The sequence below is a fragment of the Leptonychotes weddellii genome, chromosome 13 (assembly GCF_054177405.1).
Source record: "Leptonychotes weddellii isolate Sample4059 chromosome 13, ASM5417740v2, whole genome shotgun sequence".
NCBI classification, from domain to species: Eukaryota; Metazoa; Chordata; class Mammalia; order Carnivora; family Phocidae; genus Leptonychotes; species Leptonychotes weddellii.
The window spans coordinates 7,382,803-7,404,643 of NC_138381.1; the positions used below are offsets into that span (position 1 = coordinate 7,382,803).

The 21,841-nt window shown below is 38.4% G+C and overlaps 1 protein-coding gene across 1 annotated transcript in view; it reads right to left on the reverse strand.

The window, feature by feature from the left end:
* Positions 1 to 21,841, reverse strand: part of DOK6 (docking protein 6) — a 229,105-nt gene that overhangs the window by 77,634 nt on the left and 129,630 nt on the right. Inside the window, exon 4 of the mRNA XM_081801046.1 lies at positions 13,532 to 13,670. Within this exon, the coding sequence (XP_081657172.1) occupies positions 13,532 to 13,670 (139 nt within the window). The remainder of the gene's footprint in view (positions 1 to 13,531; positions 13,671 to 21,841) is intronic.

A 21,841-nucleotide genomic window follows, 5' to 3' on the forward strand; every position in this document is an offset into this window, starting at 1 on the left:
GGGCTCCCCGCTCAGCAGCGAGTCTACTTCTCCCCCTGCTTGTGCTCTTTCTCTCTCTCTCAAATAAATAAATACAATCTTAATAAAAAAATAAGTTGAGGGTTAAATGTGGGGGACACATGACAGAATCTGTTAGAGATACCTGCCTAATTTGCTGTTTAAGGTTAACTTTAAAAAAAAAAAAGTAAAATTATGACTCCAAACATATGAAATGAACACTTGTAGACGATTTGATCTCATTCATTAATTTGGAAGGAACAAAAAAGATAGTACAACTGATTCCAAGGAGAATTCAAAGGGCATACAGACAATCAGGAATGCTGGTAAACAGCCAGAATAATAACCAGTTGTAGCCACTGGACAAGTATATTTGCATTTCTATGAACAAGAATTATTTGCATTACTATCAGCTTTCTACAATTTATTGAATTATAAAATAACTCCGATTGGAGGTGCAAGTGCTTTCAGAAACAGATACTCCCAAATGGTGCCCAACACAAGACGCCATTAATCCTCTTCACCCATTTCAGTGTCTTACAATTTTTCCAGACACCTCCTCCCACCCTCACCCAATGGATCTTTTCTCAAATGGATCTTTTTCTGTGCTCCTGAAATAGGATATTTTACATATTAAAAACGTGTTTTCCCTGAGAAGCTCTGTGGTGAAAGTGTGGCGTATCTTCCTATTGGAAACATAAATTTTAACGTTAGCCCCAGAGATCAACACAATGTCCCTCAGGTGCCCACGCATATGATTAGTTCAAAGAGAACAATAATTTACATTGCATTTTCGAGAGAGAAATGTATTTTTATTGATTCACACCAGGTTTAAAGAAAAACACCCAGAAATAATTTTATGTGGTCTAAGTACACATTTCTCTGATGCAATCTGAGCAAATGTTCACTTTCTGACGGGCAATGGGCAATCCTCTAATCAATAAAACCTCACATTTCCTCCTTATTTAATACCTGACATTTGGCAGAAGTGGGAGCGGGAAAGATCATGTCTGTCAAGCCTAACCTTAGAGACCCGTATGCTCCCCGTGGTCTGGCCCTTTCCCACCGCTCGCCCCGCCTCCGAGACTTGCCGTACTCTGCGTCCAGTGTGAACAGCCTTCCTCCAAGACGCTGTCAGGAAAGCACCTGATACAGTCTCACAGGCCCTTTAGAGCCCCATAAAGCTAAGAGGTTTTCACATTTAATGGAAGATGAAGCTAAAGGGTGTGAACATATTTATTTGATTTCACATTTTTAGCAGCGAGACCTTTCCAGATCGGCAATGTCTTGCCACAAATGTGCCCTACTCAGTGAATTGAAAAGTCTGGCCCTGTTGAAGGTATTCTTTTAAAAAGATGCCTCCAAGTAGCGAACATTGTAACCAACTTTTATATTTTTCACAATTTGGTGCATTTCAAAGTTTTCCTTCTTATCAGGAAAATAGATGTACTAACCGTACGAACATCCCATGGTTGGTAGATAGGGGTTCTGGGGGAGAAGCCAAATTTTTGGGTTATAATAGGGCAGTGCTTTCCAGAATCTTTGGGGTGCTTCTTAGCCAACCACACTTCTGGTTTTACCCCAGACGTAACAGTTGGGAGAATCTCTATGGTTGGGGCTATGCCTGCGAAGAAGTACCCACAGACACACTGAATATCCATGGCTGTAAGGGATAGCGGCAAGGCTCATTTTATGGAATTATCACTGGGACAAAAGGCCTTTCATCTTGAAAGCCAATTTCTCATGTGAGGTATAAACTGAATTCAACATACAGCATCTTTAGTTAGTGTGAGCAAAGCCCATTAATAAACACCAGTCAATCCATAAAGCAAATCTCATATTAATCACACTTCTGTCTACCCTTTATTTTTTCCTAATATGTTGCAATTTGTTTATTAGCATACAATAAGTCACCAGTGGTTACCTCCTCTTTCCCAAATTACTTTTCCTTCTATTTTTTTAAAATTCTGGGACATACATTTCTTCCAAATGGTCAGTCTTAAGCATCATGGAAACACAGTAAACATTTTTTTTTTCTGGAAATAAATAAGGTGAGAATTTCCTCCATAAAAATTTCATCTGAATTGCCCTCTATTGTTTCCTTGCCTCGTGTCTCTATTTCTTGGTTTTCAGGTTACAGGAGACCGGTAACCTATTTCTTCCCTTGTCTCTTTAGTTCCTTTTTAATCTGCTTCAATATTTAATTCAGAAAAGTGAAAAGTCTATATTTGAAAATGCAAATGTCCATATTCTCCCAAGCTCTGTCCAAGGTACAACTCTTGTCCACCATACCTCGGATGTTTAATTCTTCCTCTACACATCAGAGAATCCATTCCTCAGTCATTATTCAAAACCAGGCATCGGGTCTGCTCACAGACCATCAAGCTGTTCTGCTCCATGTCTTTCAATGGAGTCGTGTCATTGGGAACACTAAATATGCATTACTTTTGTGGAGGATTGAAGACGGCTGCATTCGAACACAGGGTGCCTGGGCTCCCTCCTCAAATCTGGGCTGACTGACGACAGCTCTGATGAATAATGGAAGGTAGGCATGACATTATGTCTGTTTTGGCTCTGCCTTCGATGACCTCTAAGGCAGATTCTCCTTCCCTCCACCTGTCCTGAGTTACTGTGGAAGTCTAACTACTTGGAGGTCGCCATGGTTGGAGGAAGCCCAAGCTTACCGTGTGTGTGTGCCACATAATTCGAGGTTTGAACCCTTCTTAGAGAGACCAGCAGTTCTCATTTTACAGATGGAACATCACAATCCCCAAAATTCAGGGATTTGCTGAAGGTAAATTCCCAACAATAGAACCTCTAATAGAAAACAGTTCTCTTGATTTTTGAGTCCACTGCCCTTTGGACTTTGATGTTGATCTTCTTGGGAAAAATGAGTTTCCTTCCCAACATGTTAAAATATGCAAAAATACAGCTCTGTACCTTGAAAGTACCTACCCTGCCAAGAAACAGCAGGGAGGTCCTGAAAACTGGTATAATTTTTGTCAAGGTACTGGCCACCAACACCTTTTCCTGCTTTTACCAAAATAATTATCCAGGTTACCTTATTGCCTTTTGCAATTTTCCTTTGCTGTTTTGAGACTCTGCCTCCCTCTGTGATAAACATTAATGCTAATTTGTGTTCCCTTACATAAATTCATCTTTATATTAACAAAAACCCTGCTAACCTATTAATTTTACTTTTGCTCTGTATCTCTCCATTTATTGACTAGAAAATTTAAAGTCATATTGCACTAAAGACACAGATCTCAACAACTGGGAGAGGAAAAAGTTAGCATTTATAAATGCATTTATGAGTCATTCCCTATGTGCCTGGCAATGTGCAAACTGGTTTCATATGTTGTTCCATTTGATATCCATACAAATTGTCAGTAATTATGCCATCTGAACTTTGCAGACAAGGGAAATGAGACTCAGAGGGATAATATAATTTGTTCATGGTGACACAAGAAGTGAGTGATGTCTCTGAGGCATCAAAGACAATGATGCTGAAGAGAAAGAAAAATTCTTCCCCTACCTTTCAAGGTCTTCTAGCTGGACTAAAAATTAAATTTACCTGAGAAAAAACCCCAAAGTTTTCTTTGGGGGCCCAATAACGAAATTGAGACCCAAGGAAACGATCAAGGCAGGAAGTTTTTATACTTTTAGACAAAGAAACAATAAATCTGTGAGGAACTGACAGGACAAAGAAAACTTAACTTTGGGAGCTTCCATTAATAAGGAACTCTAAACAGAATTTGGGCTACGGTAGTAAATTAGTAAAAACTAACAAGAGGGACTGACACAAGCTTCTCAGCTCTGAATTCCCCGTCTCCGGTGGTAAGAATGTCTCCCTGTCTCCTGGAACAAGGAGGGTGCCTTTCACGTGGGAGGTTTCTTTCCTGCTTTCAGGCGGACACAGGAGGGTCTGAGTGTCCTTCTTGCAATGCCGTTTTTTAAGTAGATTTAATTCAAAATAATCAATATGCCAATGTGGCACATTTGGGGGCAGCCTGCCCCTGGTCCCTGCAATGTCATTTCCTCTTCACCACAGTTCACTGTAAAATCAACTACTGGACCCCTCTTCTTCAGGGAGCAGATATGTGGTGAATTGCACCAGCTGGGTCAATTCCACTGGACCAAGGCAGGAATGCACATGACTGTCCCCTATGTTGAGAGGAGAAGGCCACAGTGGGTGCGGCCCAGTCCCAGAGTTGTCACGCACACACGCACGCACGCTGGCTTGGCTGTCTGCACACCTGTTAGCAAGCCCTAACTCTATCGCTGCCTTGTCATTTGACCTCAGGTAACACACTTACACTTTTTTTTAAGACTCAATTTTTCTTTATCTCTAAATTGGACTTAATATAATCCACCTCAAGTGTTGTTATAAATATTTCATAAGATGATACTTTTAGAGTGAAGAGCACAATGTTTGTCCCACTTGAAGCGCTCGGTAGAAACTGCTGGCTTACTCTTGCCTGGGAGAGGCAGCTGACACAGGGGCGTCTGTGGATACATGCGGTCAAGACATGGGAATGTGTCCAAACAGAGCTATGGAAGGAATGGCAATGAAGGCAGTCACCGTCTTAGATCCAAATCTAAGAGCTTAATAGAAGTACAAAACCCAAGAAATATGAATATGAGGAATAGATGGTCAGTAGGGGCAGGTTGGAGAGGGAGGACACAGGTGGGAGATGGTGAGCAATGCTGGTGGCAGGGTGTGGGGTGCGTGTGTGTGTGTGTGTTTGCACACACACATAACATAAGCCAGGAAAGGCCAGTCTCAGCTTTCCTGGTATGATGAAGAGTTAAGAGATGTGAGTGGATATGTCAACATGTTTGCTTGTATGTCTGATACAAGAGGGACTGGGTAGGGAAATCCACCGTGGAGAAGCAGCACTGAAATATCCAAGTGGTCAGGGGACATGCTGAGGTAACATGTGGGATATATGGTGGAGGTAAGACACAAAAGTCATGCTGCCTAATAAGGAAATGGTGAATACAAGTACAGTCCCGGTCGAGAACATTAGGTTATTTGTTCTTGGAAAAGAGCTCATGAAACTTGAAAACTGTATAGAAATAGAAACCCCAGAGATCTTTAGGCAGCCAAGCTCAGCACTGTTTGGATTTATTCAAACAGTCCTCTTAAGTTTGAAGGTTTACAGGCAATTGGTTTTTCACAGACTTGACTTAATTTTCAATAGGGGACAACTCACACTTAATCTTCCATCTTATTCAAGATAAATGAAAAGGAATTAGAAGATACCTTGGTGAGTTGGTACAAGACTAACAAACACTACATCGTTTATAGAGTCATTTAATGGAAGTTGCTAGATGTCATTTAGAATTGGACTTTGCAGAGTATTATTCTCTTTAAACTTGAAACAAAATGGAAGTTATCATTATATGTTTTAATCTATGTATTGACCACAATACTTTCATGGAGTGTAAAAAAGCTGAGCTTTAGAATAACATCAGAAATTTTTACAAACATATGCATAAATACTTTGAACACCATTCTTATCTGTCATCAGTAATGCTTTTATTTTTTTTTATTTTATTATGTTAGTCACCATACAATACATTATTAGTTTTTGATGTAGTATGTATATGTATATTCTTTACTCATCTATTAATCTATTATTTGTAAGTAGATGCATTTACAGAGCTACTCTCTGAATATAGGAAACAGGATGAATACATATTGGAACATTAAATTTCATAGCTGTTGTAAATAAAATGTTCACTATCTTTTGATTTTGAAATGTGTAAATATCTAGAGGCTGTATTAAAGTTTATATAATTAATTTCCAATGTCTGCACATAATGAAAGCTGGGATGAACTTTTAACAGTGGTTATAAAATTTTACCCACTTAAAAAATAAAGCGAAATTTTTTTATTTCCAGTCATTTTATGACTTAGCTAATAACTGGGCTTTTACTCAAGACTAGTTGGTATTCTAACACTCTGAGTAGATATTATTATTGCTCCTTCCTTCCCTCTTTGAAGAAAAGGTAACTAAGGCACAGCAAAGCTCTTTCTTTCTCTAGAATCTGCCTGGTTAGTTAGCCACTGTGCTGCCCGGCTTCAACTACTACATGTGCATTCACTGACTACACCCCAGAAATTGACAACTATGCTCATACTTTTGAAAGTAAGCCTAATTAACTCCCCATGTGATTCTTTTTTTTTTTTTTTTGAGGCCCATGTGATTCTTACATCGATTTTGTAGATTTTGGTTTGCCCACTACTGGTCTACATTTTTTCCTTCTATTTTAGAGTACTGTCCCAAAGAGAACACGGTCTGATTCTTTGGGTTGTCTGTGTATATGCCATAATTATATGTTTGTATGCTGAATTATCTTGATTGATCTTTGAAATCTGTTGTTTTTGTTTAAGGAAATCATTCTCATAATTGCCATAAGCAGATTGTATGCCCATGGATAAATAAGACTATCATAGTTAAAAAGATAAGAGAGAAAATCATTCGTATAGAGTTTCCTCATTATTCTTTGATTCTAGCAATAGAAATAAAAGAACAAAATTGTATTTTTTAATATGAAAATTGTACTTTTTTATGTCGGGCAGTCATTTTTCTTACACATTATCAACTCTAATCAAGTTGATTAAATGTAAAAAATATATATGAAATGCATTTTCTGAGGTGACATCTAGAGCATCTATGACAAATTTTAAGAAAAAAGAACATGATATAAATAAAATTTGTGCTATTATATTGTGTTACAGCACCACTTGCTAGAAAAATTACACACTGGCCTCTCCCCATTTCCATCTCATTTGTGGATTTACGCAAAAATGAGTATTTTTCTTTGTGTCTGTGTGTTTAGAGACTATATTCTCTTTAGTGTTCTGACACTGGGACAACAGTAAGTAAATGGATTAATTAGGATCACAGGTCCACTTTAGTTATCAACTAGAATCATTTGTTCTAACTGGGCTTGTGTTGGTTCATTACAATCAGTGTCTATCAACCAGTAAAAGAAAATTTCACAAATATGCAAATGGCATTTCCCAGCAGGGAGCTGACCATTGTCAGTAGTAATGAAGGCTCTTGTCTTGTGATTAATAACTGATAATATTGAGCAACAGAATCATGACTAGAACTTAGAACAATAAATTTATTAGCCGATATTCTTATATATTAGATGTGACACACCACTTGCAATCACAAATCACACATTAAAACTTTTCCTAGAATTTCTTAAAATTCTCTGCATATACCTAGAAAAGAAATTGCAAAAAGTGTTAAAATTTTTCTGTGTACTACTCATCAGAGTATTTTGCTTCCAATTTTTTTAATTTTCAGTGCAGGAAAACTAGTTATTATCTTTTTGTAGCAGATAGAAATTCCTGTAAAATGTGGGTATGAAGAATGGTTTCACTAGAAAGAGAGCCAAACTGCCTGGGATAGAGAGTCCATTCTGGAAGGCTTTCTCATTTCTTCACCAAATTATAAATGAGCCCATGGTACTCATGGTCTCAAAAGATATATGCACTTGTATTGAATTGAAGGATATTATTTGGCTACCCTTGGGAATAACAATTGAGTGTCTTCACAGTACTTCTTAAAACAAGTATTACAGTATTTTGCACACTCTAAGATGCCATCAATTGAAAGACAAAACACTATTTTATGCAGCACTCTGAAAGAATAGAGCTATCAATTAAACTGTAACTCATATTTGACTTGAGGGATGTTAAAATGTGAAAAAAATGTGCATCTTGGAATTGATGGAATGTAATAGTGTTTCCCTTCTCAAGCAACTATTTAGACAAAAAAAAAAAAAAATCATTTCAGGGGCTTACTTGGGTAAGTTCTGTGATACACCATAACTCTAGGAGGGCAAATTCCCTTAATTTCTCATGGCTATTTGAATTAGTTATCCACGAAGCCGGCTTCATTCTTTCTCTCTTCTCTTGTGCTCCTCTCCCTTTGCCTTTCCCTGAGACGTTTTCATCATTGATATGACACCATCACAAAATTTCCATCAAAGATACCAAAACCACCCCTTGAGCTTGTTCATAGGGGTAGTGTAAGACAATGCCGCTTCTTCAGAAATATCTTTTCATCTTACGTTATAAAAGGAAATAAGAGAATTTGTTTTCAAATGGTTTTTGTTCAAAAGGTTTATTGTTCTTGGAACAGTGAGGTTTTTAAGTTTGTTGAGTGCGTGAGTTTAACTTGCTTTTATTCTGTATATTTCTACTAACAAGAGTATGTAAAATGACAATAGAGAAGGAAAACACTGTTTTCTAAGCAAGCAGTTTTACATGAGAATCTGTTTTCCTTTTTTTTTTTTTTTCTATCCACCAGAGCTTAGGACAACCATAGGATTGATAGCTTTGGACAGCAGTGCATGCAGCCAGCCCTGCTGGTGGTGTTCGGGGCATTAAAGCGGTCTTGCTATCTTGCTGGTATTGTAATAACAGTGACGCTATTTGTCCTTAAACTACACAGAGTTCTTCTGGTGACCAGGTGGCAAAAATTACTGGGAATAGGAGCATTCCAAGTCCTGTTTTTAAAAGGATACACTGTAATTCTTACTATGGGAGGCTGTCCTTCTGCAAATAGGCTTTTAAATTACTTGCAATGTTACAAGGTTCGAAGTTATTAATGACAATGCCCCTCTCCTTTTATTTACTTATTATTGATAAGATAACGGGAAAATTCATTTTTTAAAAAAAATATTCATGTCTTCTCAGTTCCTCCTTACCTATGGGCATTTTATAACACATGTAAAGCTTACAAATGCAAAAACCAAATTTAAAAGAGAACTTCTTTTCATATCGTGTGTGTGTGTGTGTGTGTGTGTGTAACAGATCCATGAAAATTAAATTATTTCAGGGCATTTGAGGCCTTGTCATCTCCGATGATTTCAGCCTCACCAGGCGGAATCACAAGGGCACATTTGTGATGTGGTTTCTAATGAATAGCTTCCATCACAAAGACAAGAAAAATTTCCTTGATAATGCGGCACATAGGCAGCAGAGGACCTATAAATGCTTTTAGTAATAGCATTCAAAGAACTCTGAGGGTTCTAAGAACAAGAACGATCTCCGTGAAAAGGGAACAAATTCTGGAGGTGCCATTTGCTTACACATCTAGCTTTAATCATTTCCTCAACGATTTGAACCTTAGTGAATCTCTCAGAAAGAGTTCTAGTTCGAAATTTACTACTTCAATCTTCCATGCACCCCCAAAACCAAAACTGTCCTCTGACATAAGATGTTAACAGGTAAAGAAAATACAGGTGTTAGCAGGTAAAGAAAATACAGAGGATTGTTAGCCCCTTTTATGACCATTTTCTGAGTCCCACTTGGACAGGAGAGTGAGAAGCTGAAGCTCTACATCTGAAAGCAAAAGGGGAGGCGTGTCTTCTTGTAATGCAGAACTCATTCCTTATGGAGGATTAAGTAAGGACCCACCAATAAGCTGGTGATCTAAGAAATCGGTCAGAGTCCATTGTCATGACCACAGAATGAGCCCAGGGGGTGTTTCCGGTAATGCTGACCAAAATCTTGTGATGGCATCATCTTACCAATCTGATGAAGCCATGGAAAATGTTTGATATTTCAAGGAGTAAAAGGAGTGAGATCATCTTACTCAGGCAGTATAAATTACTTGATCCCACAAACTTCTGGGTCACGTGAGAGAAAGAATTTCTTGCTCTTCTCTTGGGTTCTGTGTATCACCAGGCAGCTTACTGAGCAGAGTAAACCGTTTACAAACCTGTGAATGGTTAATCCATGGCTGAGCTCTACTTAAAAACTTCCTGAGTCGGTTAATAGTAATTAATTCTTTTGTTATTTTTCTCAGTGAAGGAAATAAAAATATTTTTAAATAGCCTTACTGATTTAATGATTCTTGTTATCCTTGTTATCTATAGTGCAAATGCACTGTTTTATTCACAAGGCTGGGGACTTTTTCTAAATATCAGATTCTTTTTTTTTTTTTTAAGATTTTATTTATTTATTTGACAGAGAGATAGAGAGCACAAGTAGGCAGAGCAACAGATAGAGGGAGAGGGAGAAGCAGGCTCTCAGTTGAAGCAGGGAGCCCGATGCTGGGCTCTATCCCAGGACCCAGGGATCATGACCTGAGCCCAAGGCAGATGCTTAACCGACTGAACCACCCAGGTGTGCCTAGAGATCAGATTTCTCAAACAAGAACAGAAACATTGCTTAACTTAGATCATGGAAATATATCAAAATATGTTTATTCTTGTGTCTCCCCCTCCCCCCCCAGAAGGAAGGTAATAAACAAGGGCAAACTGAGGTTTTAAACACACATGTGACGTCAAAAGATTATACTGAATTCTCTGTTACAGTTAAGAAATGGTTGTTGAGATACTATTTTTCATTCAAATTTGTTTATCTATAAGACAGTAACACTGTTAAATCCTCTCTCTTTAATGAAAGTAAATGTGTCAGAAGCTTGAACAACTATGTTCGGGGGTATTTATTGCTTATATAGCTCGTTCCTAATTTGATCTTGTAATAAATGTTAATGTAATAAAATATGTAAACATTTTCTATGTGCTCAATAACAATCTCACATGGCCCATTTTTATTTTTATTTAAAGATTTTTAATTTATTTATTTGACAGAGAGAGAGAGACAGCGAGAGAGGGAACACAAGCAGGGGGAGTGGGAGAGGGAGAAGCAGGCTTCCCGCCGAGCAAGGAGCCCGATGCGGGACTAGATCCCAGGACCCTGAGATCATGACCTGAGCCGAAGGCAGATGCCTAATGACTGAGCCACCCAGGCGCCCCTCACATGGCCCATTTTTAAAACTGGAAAGCCAACGAGCAGTGTTATCTTCTTATTTTGTAGGAGATACATAATAAATAAGATGCATCATTTTTATATTTGACGTTTGGAGGTATCTTTCCAGCTCCCAAGTTGTACTTTTGCCTAATTTATAACACAGGCGTTCATTTTATTTAAATAAGCAAATGAAGAGTTAGAGAGTGTTTAATACTACTTCATAGTTGTTGGAACTTCTTCTTTCAAAGAGATTTGTGCATGTCGAGGCAGTCTCTCAAAAGAAAAAGTAAAAATTTTGTCTGGGAGCCCTGGAAATGTTTACTTATGGTCCCAGAATTTGAGGAATTTGGGCAGTTGCCAGGTTGTGGTAGCATGGCCTCTGAAAACATTAGCCTGGCTTATTCTGAAGAATGCACTAGATATGAAATAATCTTATTAGTCTTAACCTACAGAGAAAAGCGTAGCTGTGCAATTGTGTTTGAAATTAAACCAAATGCTCCATTTGCACGTATGCACCAAACTGCTGGAGTCTCTGATTTTGTAATTCTTAGAAACATTTGGTTTCTTTGGTGAGACTGCTATTTAAACACCTGCCCCACTTTTCCATCGCCGAGTGCCCAGGTCCATGGAGCACCCTCCTCCTACCCAGCTGTCACCTGCCTGAGATCTTAGTCAGTGGACTGCTGGTCGCTAACCCCTAACAGCATTTGCTTGGCTTGGCTCTGGGGACATGGTTCTCAGCCGCACAGGACATTATCATGTTTATCACACATGACAGCATCAATAGCAAATGCGAATTAAATTTTGTTTTGCAAATTTTTTGGCACAAGATTGTTAGACATACTTGAAAGGGATTGAAAGATACTATTTAGCAACAGTTGGGAATAACAGTTTAGAGTCTTCACAAACATTTCAAGTCTTATAATTATTCAAAATCACTCCTACAGATGGATCACTATCGTAATAATGAACCTTTTCATGGTACTTGCCATGTGCCAGGCCTGTTCTCAGTACTTTACAGATTTTAATGCACAAATACCTCATAACAACCAAAGAAGTAGGACTACTATATCCTCATTTTACAAAAAAAGAAAATGGAAACATTTAGAAGTTAATATCCCAAGATGCCCAAAGTGATACAGCCAGGAAGTGGTAGAATTGGGATGTGAACCCAGGACACATACCAAGGGCTCTCCTTTACAGCAGACAGTACGGTTTTGTAAAAGAGCTCTTGGCATTTCCTTCACGGCAATACAATTAAATGACTGTACTCATGAGCATTTTGCTGTTCAGAACAGCTATAAGTAAAGCTACAACTGTTAAGTGTAGTTAATTGTTAACTGTTAACTAATAGCAAGTGACATCACGCTGTTAATTTTAGTTGCAAACACCAGTAGATTCTGAAATAATTTGAAATGTGGTAGTTCTATTTTCTCATTGATTTAAGCCCTTGGATAAATGTCATATTAATTAGATAACTGTTAAAATGGTTTACATTTAACCCAACTCTTTCTAGGAGACTAAGTTATACCAATGTCTTATTAATGCTTCAATAATTAATCACACAATCATATTAATCCTACTAATGTTCAAACCACTCACTCATCCCTACGAAAGGCCAAATGTCCTGCATAAGGCCTGGTTTTCACTTGTTTCGCTGAGGTATTAGGAAAGCTCTTTAAAGCTTTTCCTAGATAGATAAAAATGTGTATGTAGTATTGACAAAATTAGAAATGCGTTAAGAATAACATAAGATCATTTGCTAAATTACTTTTTGTTTTCTTATACCTAAAAGATAATTTTGTATATGTCAAAATATTATATAATGGATAATTAAAAAATATTATATAATGGGTAATTTAAAAAATCAAACAAATACAACACTACATATAGAACTCTGTCCTCTTTAAACTGGAACAGAATTATGAGTGTCATTCCAGTGAGCGACCCACCTATTTTCCAAAACTGCACCTGTCCCTTCATTAATGAAATCTAATGCCTCTCTATAAATCTTGAAGACTAGTCACCTCTTCAGATTATGGCCAATAATCACTCCATTATTTGCTTTTCCAAGAAGTTCGTAGTTGAACTTATAATTTTTTCTCAGCTACTTGTAAAAGTTACTATTTCAGATTCCTTGCTAAATGATGTCTTAGCTTGACCACAGAGCTGTAGGATAGCTGTTGGGGTATATATATATATATATATATATATATTGTATACTGTTGGTAAGCAGTATAAGCTCCTTCTGCAAATATTTTATTATTGGCTCTGTAACACATACAGAAAGAGTTAGAAGTTTCAGAGAATCTAGAACAAATATAAAGACAAAAAGAAAGCAGAATCCTTTCTGGCAGTAACTTAATTTCTCTGGTTATTTTGGGCCCACAGTTGAATCTCTGATGGTCCAACTGTATGTGGTGATATGCAGAGAGCATAGCTTTGTATTTCATTCTCTATGCACCCACCCCTCTTTGGGTAACTGTGCCAACAGGTCATGGGGAGATACATGGAGATACATGGAGTGCATAGCTCCCTACCTGTGGCCACAAAGAACTTCTTTGGGCATATGCTGAATAGGGCATTAGAGACATGGGATTTGGTAACTGGGGTGAGCTCTCAGGGCTGGGAGGTGGGGGTGGACACCGGGATGCTGACGTGAAAGGGCCCACAGATACATGATGTGCATCAGACCTCAGCAACATTCATTTCCAAGCTGTTAGGTTACCAAGGAAGGAGCCTTACCCGGGCCTTCTGCTCCATTTCTAGCATTAATCTTTCATGTTGCTCAGCTATGGCCAGTGTCGCAGAATGGACCTTCTGATAGATCATTTCTCCTTCCCTTGTTTGAAAAGTGAATAGTCCTTCTCCTGTGTCACACATTCTGTGAGAATAGAGATAGGGAAAGAGATGGGTCTTCATGTGTTCAAGTGCGTAACAGTTCTCCATGTAAAAGATGCCCCTGCCCTGTGTCACCCTCCTCCTTGACTTCCATGGGAGTTAGGGAAGCAGATTCAGCCTTGACCAAGCCAACCAACCAACAAGCATATCTTTAAGTGGTACATGAGACGGAACGAAGGGCAAAAACCCATGACTATTTGCAATTTTAAAGATGAATCGTTCAAAACTGTGTACAGAAACAGATACAAGTGGGTTCAGACACTGCTGTGCAGCACTCACATTTGTCTTCCTAATAAAGCAAATAGTTGTTTTCTTTAAGGAATTTCACATTTGTGTTATCATACCACTATTTCCTATGATTTGAGAGCTCCTGAAATGTAAAGAACCAAAGGAAAACCTGAAGTTTTATACTCACTCTAGTAGGAACCAAGAAGACTACACATTTTTTAGTTTACGGATTTGCATACATACGCTGAAGCTTAAACCGAGTGATCCTTAAGCAAATCTTGTGCATCTTAGGAAATGACCTGGCATAAAGAAGTCCCTATTTAGGTGTGAGGGTATTTGGCTTGAATTTTGGCTTTGCCACTTACCGGCAGTGTGACCTTGGACAAGTTAAATAACTCGCCTGTACCTCCTTTTCACATCTCTAATATAGGAAAAATAATAGCACTCATCTCATAAGATCCGTATGATAGTGGAAAGACCAATCTAAATATCCACTGTAGAGAAATGAGTGACTTTATTTTAGTATTTTTATCTGATGGACTATTACACAGTGATTACTAGGTCATTTCTGAGAGCATATAACATTAAAAGTTCTTATGTACATTCAAGAGGAAAAAATCAGAATAAAATTTCTTTTTCTACTATTTAATTATAATTACCTTTCTAAAACAACTTTATAGGAATAAAACCACTGACACCTTGTTAAGGCAATAGGATTATAGGTAAATTATATTAACAAAGGCTAATTCCAAGATGAAAAATATTTCTAATTAATACTTTAAGCCAGCCTTTAAAAATAATTGGAGGCCCTCAGAAAGACCCACTCACTATCAATATGATGCTAACATCAGAAAATTTGCATGAGATGTTCATGGGGCCAAACTATGTCTTCCAGCACCAAAAGGATTTTGGATTCTTCTCTGTAATTCTCCAAGGAGTTTTCCGTAGAAAAGAAATGTCTCAAGAGGCTTCAGACATTACAGAGGCTGCGAATGCCATCCCGTAGGGCCCCATAGAGCAAGCACTTAGCTTCTGTGAGAAAGATCTTAATAAAATTCACACAGCGTGAAATGGAAAGTCTGGGGGGAAAATGAAGTGTTTTCGCAAAGTGAAACAAATGAGCTTTCTTTGTTGATTCCAAGGAGCAACGAAGTCCAACAGCCAGAGCAGGACAAGGACTGACACGTGGTGAGCCAGCCTGTTCCGATGTGAGTTCCTGTTCATTGTCATCTGAAAAGCACTGCTTATGAGCCCTCGGAAATGAGATAATGAAGACACCGACTATTCATTTCTTACTCAGTCACAGAGAGGCAGAGGGCTAACACTTGCCCACTTCCTGGGACTTAGCTGCCCAGAGAGGATTTGAAAGCTTACAGGAGGTTTCCTCCAGCTTCTGAAACACAGACTCCTGTCAACTCCAGCCTTTGATCAGCAAACAAGGAATTAAAACTCGCTGGCTTTAAAAAGTGAAGCCATTTTCTGTAAAAGGTGGTCTTTCTTCAATGCAGGTACCTGCAGCCAAGCTGCTCACACTTCTTTAGTAAAATTAGTTCAGACTTAATGACTTTTGTCTGCAGTGTTGGAATAAACAGCTTAGGTTTCTCTGCTTATTGTTTAAAACATGTTCTCTTGGGGTGCGTAAGAAGCAGATACAGAGATTTACCTCTTCTTATATGTCTGAACAGTTTTCTGGGGACAAGCCAGTACTAGAGAAGACAGGGGGAGAGATGAAGTCATATGACTTGCTACTCTATGTGGGGTCCACAGACCAGCGGCACCAACCTCACTGGGAGCCTGTCCAGTTTACCGGATCGGAACCTGCATTTACTAGATCCCAGGTGACTCCTCTTCACATTATAGTTTGAGAAGCACCAGCCTATAGAACTCTTTCTACACGTCACCATTTTATTAAGGGGAGCCGGAGATGACACTCGGGACCCAAATGAGGACCTATCAGAAGCTGTCTTTGTGCAGCTTCAGACGGTGACATAGGAGACCGAAGGTCAGAAAGGAAACACCAGGGGCACCTGGGTGGCTCAGTCGTTAAGCGTCTGCCTTCGGCTCAGGTCATGATCCCAGGGTCCTGGGATCGAGCCCCGCATCGGGCTCCCTGCTGCGCGGGAAGCCTGCTTCTCCCTCTACCACTCCCCATGCTTGTGTTCCTGCTCTGTGTGTGTCTCTCTCTGTCAAATAAATAAATAAAATCTTTAAAAAAAAAAAAAAAAGAAAGGAAACACCATGACAACAAGGACAAAAAACCTAAAGAAATCCTTTCCTTAACTTGGGAAGAGCTGAGACAGAGGTGTGACCTACATTTCAGTATCCTAACCCCCTTGCCACTAATATGCACGTTCCTCAATTGCATTTATTTGGAGAAAAGGTGAAAATGGGGACACTGTACGTTTGTCTTGGCTCACAACTGAATTTGATTGAAATTTATAGACAATTACAACTGTTAGCTCTCTTTCTAATAACTAGGTGTTTTCACAAAATTAATACTTTTTCTTACCAAAAATGGAATGTTAAAGAATATAATCTCTGAGGTCCCTTCAGCTTTAAGGAACAAACTAGAGCCTCATAAAAATTCTAAGTAGAACTGACACACTAATTTCCAGGGTGTTTTGTTTGTTTGTTTGTTTGTTTTTTGCTTTTGACATTGTAACCTAGGGGACATTATAATAGTATAAGATCCAAAAGTCAAAGGGCACAGATTTCAACCATCACATCATGGCTGGCGATGTTCATTTATCCCGTATTTATCAAGTAGGTCCTGTAAGCCAGGCACTGTCCTGAGCCGAAGGATGAAAAGGACGGAAACGTATACACGACTCATTGCCTCTGAGGCTCTATAAGGAGTGGAGAAGATAAGCACTGTCGTGAGAAGGACACACTTAACTGTAGTAAGTGCTAGCAGGGCGAAGCATGGGGCCAACAACAGGAGGTAATGGGGGACTGACCTGTAACACATTATTTTACCAATTCAGTCCCTTATCTATAAAACGGGGGCAACAAGACTTGATCACAAGATTGTTTTCATTTGTCTTTTAAGGAAACCAGGTGACAGTGGTCAGGAAGGGATTAATTCAGCAGGCGTGGCCGCCCAAATCCAGCATGTGTTAGTTTGTCAATAGGGTTCAATAGAGTAAGAGTCTAAGAAAATCCTAGTATTTTCCCTCAATGGCTTGTTTCCTTTCCTTTTCTTTTCTTTCCTTTCTATCTCTCTCTTTCTTTCTTTCATTCAGATTTTATTTATTTGAGAAAGAGAGAGAGAGCATGAGCTGGGGGAGAGGCAGACTCCCCACTGAGCAGGGAGGCAGACGACGTGGGGCTGGATCCCAGGACCCTGAGATCATGACCTGAGCCGAAGGCAGACGCTTCACCGACTGAGCCCCCCGGGCGCCCCTCAATGGCTCTTTTTCAAATTCCATTTATCCTCTCCTTCTCTATTCCATCTCCCCACTCCCATAGTCATTCGAAATAACAGTACTCCCAGTCTAGTCTCTGCTGTGTTCTAATAAGGACTAACCAGAGTTCACGTGAATGAATGTCCGTGTTCACAGGAAACAGAACTCCAAATCAGGTGCTCCGCTATGCAGGGTTCTCCCAGTTCCCCTCAAAGGGGAGAAACAGCTCTAAAAGAGGGTCCCCTGGAGGTAACTTCACTTGAGAACATGCCCTAGGTACCGTGTAAGCTATTAGTGACTGCCCTCCTTTTCCTGCTTTTAAAGTCTCAAACTTAAGCCTGTATGAAGGGGTGGCTTCAAAATTCCAGTGTTTTTTCAAATGACAAACAAAAGAAATTCACCAAATCAAAAGTTATGGAAACACTTTACTTTTAAAAAGTGAACACAGATACTTTAAAATATGTATCTGTGGGTCTTTAGATATAATTTTACTACAGACGAGTCTGTCCACCTCTTGCAATGTTGTTGTTGTTCAGGGCTGTATGACTTCATTCTCAGTGTAAGTTTCGCAGTATTGTTGATATATTTCACGACCAAATATTTACCCTCCGTGCACACAAAAATTTTAAACTCTCAGCAGTGGAGAAGGGCAGGAGAACTGTCCTGAAAACCCCGTGGTGTATCTATTCAGTAATTAAAATTTAATGTTTAATTATAGAAAGTAATGAAATTCTTCAAAGCACAGCCTTTCTGCAGAGCTGTTAAAACCAATTAACACTTTTTATCCCATTAACAGTTTAATCTTTATTGTCATTTAACAATGCAGGCATTCCACTTTTGTTTTAGCAGCTACGAAAAGGCTGAGGTTTCTCTCTATGAGCTCTGGTGAGTCAGACTTGGATCTGGTGTAAGAAAGTGAAAGCAAAATGGACAGACAAAAGCAATCAGATAGCAAGTCCAGAAATAGACCCAATTCATATGAGAGGTAAATATGGGATGAAAGTGTCATCTCTAGTCTGTGAGGGAAGCTGACTTTCCAATAAACTGTGTTGGACACTGGTAAAAGTGTATTTGCTAAGTGACAGACACTGAGCTAGGCACATATTCACAAAAGCCCTGTGAGAGTAGTCTGACCCTTGCTTTAAAATTTAACATTAATTTAATTTGAATTAATTAACTCCAATTTACTGTCAAACTTATAAAATACTGTACTCATCATTTGGGGCCTTCCTTCCAATTGAAACACACACACATGCATACACACACAGTCTCTTTCCAGTTTAGCAGACATCTGATCTGATTTTCAAGACAACCAGGTTTGCAGAGTCTGGTGTGTAATGAATTGAAATAACAGCAACAATTGTAGCAATGGTGAGAATGATGGCCAGCACTCAGGGGGCAAGGATTTAGGCCAGGCTTGGTGTTGAACACAGCATGTGCATTACCTCACGGAGCCTCAAACACCTGCAGGGCCCTCACTGCTTCCTCTTACAGAAAACACCTTCCTATGGAGGTGAAGGGATCTGCCCAAGGTCATTGAAATTTAAGTGGCTGAGCTGTGGTCTGAACCCAGACCTGTGATTCTAGAGGGAAGCTCATTATCACTAAGCTCGATTTTGTTCATTCAAGATGAGCAGCAGAAACGCATACATAATTCTTTAATTATGAAAATTTCTGTAGTGGAGAGAAAGAGAGAGCTCAGCACAGGGTTTGGGATAAAACATTTTGAAGGTGCTCTCTCCCTCTCTGCTGCTGTTCCTCTTCTGTCCAATCAAGTTCCCGAGAATATTTCTCAACGATGTGCCCGTAAAATGCATGTTAAGGTAAATCAGTCAATTAGTCAATAAAACAGGTGAATTGCAATCAAATCCTCTCTGCACTCCCAAATTCATGTCAAGTCCTTTGTAAGGAGGAAGGTATAGTAGAACATTTGCTGTCCTCTTACCCCTTGACTGCATTTTTGTATGGCGCCAAACATTTAATGCATATGGTGACTGCTAGTTGATTTCACTGATGGGACCTTAGGCGATACGATGCTTTCCCTCAAACAAGTTGAGAAACCTGATCCTGCAAGGAGATCTTGATTTTAGTCCAATCTGCTGAAAATTAGCTTTGTGAAATACCTTTTTGATCCTTTATAAAACTAAGGTTTTTTTAAATGAAAGAGTTGATCTAAATGATCTTGAGTGTACAAGTCTGTTTGAAGATTCTCTAAGTCTTCCACTTGTGGTGGCCAAATCATAATCACATTAATTAAAACATCTCCACCTTTTTGAATATTTTCAAAGTTTTAATTTTATTCTATTTTATTTACTTTTTCTTACTTTTGAATTTTTTCCTTTGGTTTTTCAACTCAATGCAAAAATCAATCGAGTGTCCCCAAAATTTTGGCTTTAGTAAATTCTTAAAGAGACATATCTATAAGATGCTCTTCTACCTACCTTCCTTTCTGCCTCAAAAGTTTAGAACGGAAAAATCCACCAGGTGAAGGTGTAAAGTAAGTCATAACACTTCGGTTGTTACTTAATGACCTCAACACATAATCACAAATTCCTACCATTATCATTATTATATTGCTACATTAGATGTTTATGAGGGTTTAGGGCAAAAAAACTTTTTTAAAGGCTTACAGCTAATTTTATATTCATCCTGTACATATATCTCCAGGTGGCTTTATCTGAAAAATACTGGATACTCTTTGAGGATTAGGAGTTTAACATCCTTAACCCCCAGAGCAATCACAAAAAACACCTCATGTACTCCATACGCCTGTGGACTGAAATGACTTGAAAATTATCAGTATGATGGCGACCTGACAAGTATTGATTTGTAGTCCCTGAGAGTGCAAAATAAAGCAAAATAAAATATAAAAGAGAGAATTTTTTTTTTTTTTTTTTTAAAGAACAATCCCCTGGCGTTAGTGTATTCTTCTGAATGGAATAGGCCAAACCACCACAAAGAGAACAGAGAACTGATCCATCTTATGTTTCTGGCTGACGTACTTGTTCTATTTTAAAACTCCTTGGGGGAGGCTGGGTGTATATCATATGAAACAGCTACGGACATAGACTCAAGCCGATTTGTCTGGGAGAGAGCTAATAACAAAAGCAAGTCAAGCGAAAACTTAAATTCTGTCATTTAGAAATTATATTTCCCTTTTAAAGTGAATTTGACTGCCAGGATATGGTTGGGAAATTTTTACAGTTTAACATGCAAGTTACTAATATTTACTCACTGAATTAGAAGAATTATGCTTCTCTTCACCATTTTGAGGGGAACCTAAAAATGAGATCATTATATTCCCTCAGAGCAAAAAAGCCTGTAATCAGGGTTTACAAATTATGTCTTTATTCTCTTTTTGTGCCAAACATAATGAAGGCAATTTTTAAATTAAAGATAATTTCCGTGTCTCATGTGACTAGAGAGGAAAGTGTTTCAGCTACAGCCAAATAGAAAAGAAATGCAAGACTATACTTGATTTTACATTGATTTACTTTTTTACATTACAATCTTGCCTTTTCTTTTTAGGTTATTTTTATGCATTCATTGGCATTTTTTTAGGCATCAACCAATCACATGTCAAGCACTGTATTAGCCTCTGGAAAATATTTTTAAAAATTATATTAAAAAAGAAATAAGTAGGGGCTCCTGGGTGGCTCAGATGGGTAAGCTTCTGCCTTCAGCTCAGGTCATGATCCCAGGTCCTGGGGTCAGGCTCCCAACTCAGCAGGGAGTCTGCGTCTCTCTCTGCCTTTCCCCCCTGCTGTGTTCTCTGTCTCTCAAATGAATAAATAAAATCTTAAAAAAAAAAGAAATAAGTAAATAATAAACATTAACTCCTGAGTTGTATTTACTCTCATATATATTTACCTTTTCATTTAAAAACCAAGCAAATGAGTAGGTGATTATATGAAATACATAATATAATAACACATTTTGGAGATTAAAAGCTAGTGAATTGGTTATACTGTGTTAAAATTTTCTCTACAGGTTTTTAGTTGACAGATCACTGATAGAGTATAACTTTTAGTCTTTTATTGCCATTATCAAAACAAGCCACCTAGTAAAATCACACAATCATTCCTATATATTGAGGGCAAGTACTGATGGGTAATATAAAAGATGTGAACATATGTTTAAGTAACAGCTTTTTCATCTGTTTTGAAACAGAAATGAAAATTTAGTGCCATTTACTTAAATTTTAAAAATTAAAGAATTTCAAATGCAACTACCTAGATTAAAAAAAAAATAATGTCAAATGTCATCATTCAGGATTAACAGATTTTAAACCTTAGTTTTTTTTTTTTAAAGAATTTATTTATTTATTTGAGACAGAGAGAATGAGAGACAGAGAGCATGAGAGGGAGGAGGGTTAGAGGGAGAAGCAGACTCCCTGCCGAGCAGGGAACCCGATGCGGGACTCGATCCTGGGACTCCAGGATCATGACCTGAGCCGAAGGCAGTCGCTTAACCAACTGAGCCACCCAGGCGCCCTAAACCTTAATTTTTAAACTCCATTTAA